This window comes from Macrobrachium nipponense, chromosome 39, assembly GCF_015104395.2.
Source record: "Macrobrachium nipponense isolate FS-2020 chromosome 39, ASM1510439v2, whole genome shotgun sequence".
NCBI classification, from domain to species: Eukaryota; Metazoa; Arthropoda; class Malacostraca; order Decapoda; family Palaemonidae; genus Macrobrachium; species Macrobrachium nipponense.
The window spans coordinates 23,839,284-23,846,674 of record NC_061099.1 but is presented as its reverse complement, the minus strand read 5'-3'; the positions used below and the strand labels follow the sequence as shown (position 1 = coordinate 23,846,674).

The following is a 7,391-nucleotide window of genomic DNA, read 5'->3' as shown; positions in this document are numbered from 1 at the left end:
TTCCGCATTTCAAACTTCTTCTATACGTTTTACACTTGTTTTAAACTTATTTTATACAAGTTTTAAACTTGTCTTACACTTGTTTTAACTCGGGATTTTGGTTAAACTCTTGTAGATTTTTTTTTATTTTTCATGGAAATGACTTTGGTCTATTGTTGCGTATGCATCAGAACCTATTTCCAGTCATATATATAAATATATGTGTAAGTATATATATATATATATATATATGTGTGTGTGTGTGTGTGTGTGTGTGTGTGTGTGTGCGCGCGCGAATTATAGTAATTTCTTGGAAGTTTAGAACCATACGTTTGAAATTATTGCATTTATATGTAGTAACTCCAGATAGTTTGATGTTTAAACTCGCCCCTGAAAATAATGGATCTATTTCTGTACACGAATATTATTCTCGACAGAGCAAATAGGATATTGGCATGCCTCTTCCATCTTAACTTTTGCCAGAACTTCTTCTTCCTGGGAGGCAAGATTTTATTGAAGTCATCCTTTCCTGATGTTTTATTGGTTCTGAAAAGTGTCGGGGATCTTCAAATCGAGGAGCGTGGCAATACGAAACGCTTCGCCAATGTTTATTGCCGTTTTTTGTTACCCAAATGGCGAGCATTTTTATATTGATTTTCCATGGATTTTCCACCTTGCAGGATAAGGTATAGGATTCTTCTCTGCCATTTCGGGTTGGTTATCTGTTATTGCAATGGGCGTGCAGACTTTGAAGTGTCTCTTTAAATTTCAAATTTTATTATAAGATTAATTTTTCCAGCCAATTTATGCCACTTTTTCCGTAGACTGATTGCAAAGATTTTCAAATATCTCCTTTATTTTCCAGTTACTGTTTCATTGAAATATTTAAATATTTCCACTGAATTATATTCATGGCAAAGCAAAATCTTTTTCGAAATTATCAAACAATCCGAGTGGTCGCCAATGATAATGATTTTGTATTTAGAATTTTAAAAGTGACGTATAAAACTTTTAATGTTGGTCTTGAATAAACCAAGTGTTTCACTGAATCTCTGAAATGGATTTCCGTGAAACAATAGGATAAAAATTCCTGCGAATCTGTGAAAAGGTTTTCTTTATGATATAAGACACGCCACTGCTGCGAGTGAAGCTCAAGACAAAAACACTTCCAGGTTCATTTTTTTCTTTCCAGTGGTGCCGTAAGAAAAAATGTGTGGGGACCATTTTTCATGTGTAATAAGCGTCCCTAACTTGGAAGGTGCATAGAGATTAAGATTGAGAGAGGAGAGAGATAGAGAGAGAGAGAGAGAGAGAGAGAGATCAAGCATTGTAGGCGTGTTTGAGAGAGAGAGCGAGAGAGAGAGATTTGAGAGAGAGCGCGATCCTAGCATGCTAGGCGTGTTTGAGAGAGAGAGAGAGGAGAGAGAGAGAGAGCGCGATCCTAGCATGCTAGGCGTGATTGATGAGAGAGAGAGAGAGAGAGAGAGAGAGAGCGATCCCAGCATGCTAGGCGTGTTGAGAGAGAAGAGAGAGAGAGATCCACATTTGCAAGGTGCTATTGTGTGTGTGTGTGTGTGTGTGTGTGTGTATGTGAGAGAGAGAGAGAGAGAGAGAGAGAGAGAGAGAGACCCATTTACACCCGGGAGGTTTGTTTGTCTTTAAATATTTATAAAGGCAATTTTTTCCCTCCCATTGAGAAAAAGAGATTGGACATATTCTTTCCCTCCCCCCCCCCCCACTTCCCACCCCCGCCACGTTCTCTCCAAGAATAGGGGAAGGAAAGAATAGACTCTCTATTCTTAGTATAGACATCATTATTGCCATTGGTTACTGCTTCTCGTCATTTATTTCTGACATGAGTTTCTCTGTAATATTTTTATTTTCATTTTGTCTAAAGTTGTCTTTCTGTTACGCGATGTCCTGTCAGGATGATTGTATGAAATCGGCTGTGGAAGAATAATACTCTTATACTTGTGTCTGTGTGTATGTTTGTGTATAAAAGGTCATATTTATGTGTGTAGTATCTTAAAACAATTCGCTTTCAGGTTTGTGTATGTATAGTATCTTGAATTCATTTAAACGCCCTCAGTATCTGAGGAAAATGTATCGTTGTATTTTTCGTTACTAATATTGACTTGAAACGTCAATAAAAAGTACAGTATCCCCAGTACAGGAGAATTTTACTGGCTTTTAACAAAAGATGCCTCACTGTACTGTTTACATTTGTTTGTACGTACTAAATATATGTTAGGATTTATTTGTAAAGGGTTAACTTTCGCCAATTTATATCGTGAGTGGTTTTGTTGCTATATGAGAGAGAGAGAGAGAGAGAGAGAGAGAGAGAGAGAAGCCATGTGTGTGTGATTTCTGTAATACAACATTTTAAAGGTTTATAGATCACTATGCATTGATGTAAAATGACAGAAAGCATTTCCTGCGGATATATATATATATATATATATATATATATATATATATATATAATATATATATATATATATATATATATATATATATATAAACAGTATCCATGCTTTCGTAAGTTAAATACCCTTGTAGAACTGTTCCCGAGTCAGCCTTTACCAAAAACGAGAGAGTCGTTGGCGTGTCCTTTCGCGGCCCCCGCCCCCCAAAAAAACTACGTAGGCTACCTATTTCCAGACATCTTACGTAACTTGTAGACGTTCCATTGCTAAGGTAGAGAGAGAGAAAGAGAGAAAGGCATATTGTACTGTACCCTTTCCCGCGTTGCTCTTTTCCTATGCCTTGCCTCCTGTTAAACCCCCTCCCCCTCCCCACTACCCTCTTCTAGTGGGCGAAGCCTTGAGTTTTGTAACGTTTCATGGATGTGGGAAGTCGTCTTTGCTATTGAGCGAACAATCGCGCCGCTTTATTCCATTCTTTTCTGGTTGAAAGAGCGTCTGCATTCGGGGATCAAGCCACCAGCGTTGTCCGCGCAGTTTGCTCGCGGAATTTTAAAGGCTTTTCTTTGTTTCGAAGCTTTTGTACTCATTGACAGCGTCATACTTCAAGAAGAATTATGAGACAACCCGCTGTCGCTCTAACGTAGCGAATTAATCGCCAAACAGCCGCGTTTTATCGGCACAATACAACACAAAGGAGCAACTTCACGGAGAGTAGTAGACATTAAACCCCGCTGCTGTGACGTCACAGGGCGTCTCGGTCTTGCAGAGTTCGTGACGTCATTACCCGCCAAAACGTTCCTAGCTTCCTCAGGAAGTTAGGTACTCCCGAGTTGAAAAAGAAGCGTGGGCATGATTGCTGCCATTTTTCCATGATGCTACGGTTCTTTGAGAGCGGAGTGTTCGTGAAGGAGTGTCCCTGAAATCCGGGGGGCGGGTATGGACCCTTGTTCAAATGTTATATATAAGCTTCTGTTATGGCGACGCATTTGGCTAATGGTGATCGTTAGGTCTAGCGATTTAATCTTCATTATTTGTCTTCCTTTCTGCTGCAGCAGTTTCCTCTCTCTCTCTCTCTCTCTCTCTCATTTGTCACTGAATATTTTGAGGATTGTGAAAGGAAACTGTTTTAAGTGTACTAATAATCATACATTTCTGCTAATGAACAAGGTTTCACATGGCGTCCTCGACTCCTCTCGCAAGCGGGGAATTTCTATAGTAAGTTTTTCATTAGATACCTAACGCATATCTTCTTCTATCTAACATTCATCTTCTTATATTTAACGTTTGTCTTCTGTCTGTTCCGTAGGTGTCGGAGGAGTGCAAGACCCTGAAGCACACGTTGAACCAGGTGGAATCCGACTGGTCTACGGCCAAGGTTCAGGTTGGGAGCTTACAGGGCAAAGTCGGCAACCTGGAGTCCGTACTTCGGGTGAGTTCAGTAACCCTTACCAAGGCCTAACGCTTTCCCGCGACAGAGTCTTTGGTCTGGTCTGGTTGTGAGCCCTTGTTTCGAGAGACTTAATAATAATAATAAGAAGAAAAAGCAGGATTTGTTGTTGTTATTGATAAGTTGCTTTGAAGTTAGCTTTGTTTTGTTTTTTTTCGTACTAAAGCATTAGTATGTTACGTACTAAAGCTTGAGTTTGTTTTCGTAATAAAGTTTTATTTTAACATGCTAAAGCTTCAGTGTATCACACTCGAGGAAAATTCGTTAGTACGAAAACAAATACATGTTCATTTTAACTTCGTGAAAAGTGTCTGAAACAACTCCTGCTTTTCCTTGTAAAAACGTGGAAGGGGTATGCTTTTTAATAACTATATAGATGTAGATATATATGATATACTATATATATATATATAATAATATATAAGATTTATATATATTATTAATTACCAAAGAGCTGAGCTATATTTCTCTCAATTTTAATTTTATTTTTTAGCCTATGAAATTCAGTATAGGCAGGCTATTCCTTGCTTTATTTTTAGCCTATGAAATTCAGTATACAGGCTATATTCCTTGCTTTATTTTTTCTCTCTTGCGATAGAAAACCTTACTTTAATTTAATTTTGTCGCTTTTAGATAGTGTACTAATTATATATATAATTTTTGTACTTTACGAAATTTGCTTTTCTAGAGCTTTTAGGAAAGTGAAAAGGATTTACAATTCGTCTAGACTTTTGTAGTGCCATAAAAGTTTGAATCTTGCTGCTTAAATTCAAAGCTGGTCCCATTAAAAGATGCAGAAAATGTTGAAAAGCATTTGAACGAACTTAAAAAGAAAATAAAGCATATCTTGGCTCCATACATTTCATTGCAGTACGAATGAGCACTTATTGCTATAAGCAGAATTGCTTTAGCAAGTCAGAGGGACGATTCTCAGTCCAAAAGCACGATTCTTTTTATAGTGAAAGGTCAGCTTCCTCCTCAAAGGTAAAGTTAAATAAATGTGTTAGTGCATTACGCCCACAGTTCATTTTAAGAGTGTCCGTATGACTCAGTTACTCTGTTGTTAAATTCTCATTAGTGTTGCTGCATGTAACGTTCATCATAATAACTTATGAAAAAACAAAATCAAATTAGATCTTTGTTGTTGTGAGCTGTGAAATCCTCATAAATGATGCTGGGTGTGAAGTTCAGATGAAAATCAAAACATTAGATCCATGTTGTGCTATAAGTGGTGACATAAAATTACACCTATATTGTGTGAGTTGTGTACTGAAATTAATGGGCCAATGCTACTTGCAATAATTTTAGCATATTGATGATCTCCTGGAGTCAAATGAATTGTAACATTCTTATCCTAAGAGATGCTTTATACCATATTTTAAACTTTTTAGTACTGTATCAATATTGTAAACACGATGGCTCTGTATTTCAAACACAAAAGCTGCATTGATTATTTCCTTGATTTTACAAATGTTAAAGCACTGACAGACATTGAGTCGACACTTTTAGAGGCAGATTATTCACTAGAACTGATAGAAAAAAGTTAATTTGTAGCGTGGCTAACAATGCTGATTTTTTATAGTGTATAGACCTGCCATTTTTATTTATTTATTTGTTTATTTTTCATTTTCTTTCATTTTTCAATCTATAATGGACACCGAACGTGCCCAATTGCATGTTGAATTATCTATTTATTTCTAATGCTCAGTTCGTAATGTGACATTTCTTCTGCACTACGTAAGTATTGGTGAGCCGTTGTACAGCAAATATTTCTATATGAATTACTCCACCTAGTATGTCATTTTCATTCATGCTTTAGTAGATACATGATGCATAGCCAGGGTTTTTGCTTTCAGTGCTTTATTAGGATACATATTTTATATTATTGTATATATTAAGGCTGTGGTTATACCAAGGGAATCATTACATAATTCACAATATTTGGAAAGCATTAATGCTTATTGAAAATTGCTTAGTTTACATTTAATTTTGATTCTGTGTAAGATTCAGTCATACTTTTGGGATCAATCTCACGTTCTCCAAGCTCCATGATTACAATTCATTCTGTCTGATGAATTCGGTGGCATTGGTTTTGAATGTCATGAATTCTGTAAGATAATCTTACGTTTTTAGTCGCATAACTCCCAGTCGTGGTTTATTTAGTATCACAGATTATCTTTTAAGAGCAATTGGTTATCTGTCTTTTGTCATTTTGCAATAACAAATCACTTTGATGCATTAAAGTCGTGTAAAGTTCATGTTTTCAGTTCAAATTAGCCGCAGGAGTTTCAGATAAACGAGAATGTCACTTTTAATTCCTTCTGGTGACATGTTTCCTCAATCAGTAGAATATAAAGCTATCACTATTTGAGTTTTGTGCTTAATTTAGATAACCAGACTGTATAAGATTGCATGTACCTTATTATTACCACAAATTGGCTGTATTTTTGCCTCTCTGGTTACTGCGAATACTGTAACTTATGCGATCGCCTTACGCCCTCTGTTCTGCGAACAATATAAATCAAGGTAATTTATTATATGTACGTTTACTGGTTATTCTGACAACATAGATTTATTTGTTTGCTAAATTCACTGAGCTGCATATAGTAGCTGTGAGTATATTGGAAGTGCATGATTTGGATCCTGGAAGTAGAGAGATGAATCATGAGAAAAGTGTAAACAAGTGAGGGAAGCTAATGTGAATGCCGTGCATGAGGGTGTAATCACACTACAATGAAAAATGTCATAAACACATGTTGGCAACTTGCTGCATACATATCACAACATGTCGGAAACAATTCAGCCACTGTAAGTGGAGAACGAATCTTTGGCAAATGCTAGATAAATTATGAAGCACTGGGTAAATCTGTCAATAAGTTGTTGACTTGTATTTAACTTGTTTGTGATATGTATGCAACAAGTGACTGCCATTGTATGACATGTTTCGTCGAAGTGAGGACGCATCTTAAGGGTGCTTCCACACTGCACTAAGATCTTTCGTGAAACAAAATGTCAGTAATTGGTTGCACACAAATCGCAAACAAGTTTAAAACAAATCCACAAATTTTTGGTAGCTCTAACCAATGCTTCAAGTGATTATCCAGCATTTGCTACAGGTTCGTACTCAACCTGAGGTCGTAGACTTGTTTTAAACATGTTTGTAATATGTATCCAATACGCTGATGACATGTTGATGACTATGAAAAGTGGGTTAGGAAGGGAAATATAATGAAAATGTTTATTCATTGTGCTTCCATGTGGCCTACTTCATCTCGGCATCCATCACCCCCTGTTAATATGTTACTGAATACCAGTCTTTCCATTATGATTAGAATAACATTTGACCTATGACCTGACATGCCTCTATTGAGGGACTTTAAGGCAGACTCATGACCTTTGTCATCTAACTTGTCACCAGCTTGAAGATGTGTACGGGCTGGCTGACGGGCCGCGACCCAGGGGGGGCAGCTCCCTTGAAACCGTCCTGATTGTAAGTATCCTTGGCGTTCGAATGACCTTTCTTGACCCCTTCTCCCAAA

The 7,391-nt window shown here is 37.1% G+C and overlaps 1 protein-coding gene across 1 annotated transcript in view; it reads left to right on the top strand.

Moving 5' to 3' along the window:
• Positions 1-7,391, top strand: part of LOC135210214 (uncharacterized) — a 462,528-nt gene that overhangs the window by 243,321 nt on the left and 211,816 nt on the right. The window contains exons 9-10 of the mRNA XM_064243050.1: positions 3,712-3,834; positions 7,271-7,342. Coding sequence (XP_064099120.1) covers positions 3,712-3,834; positions 7,271-7,342 — 195 coding nt within the window. The remainder of the gene's footprint in view (positions 1-3,711; positions 3,835-7,270; positions 7,343-7,391) is intronic.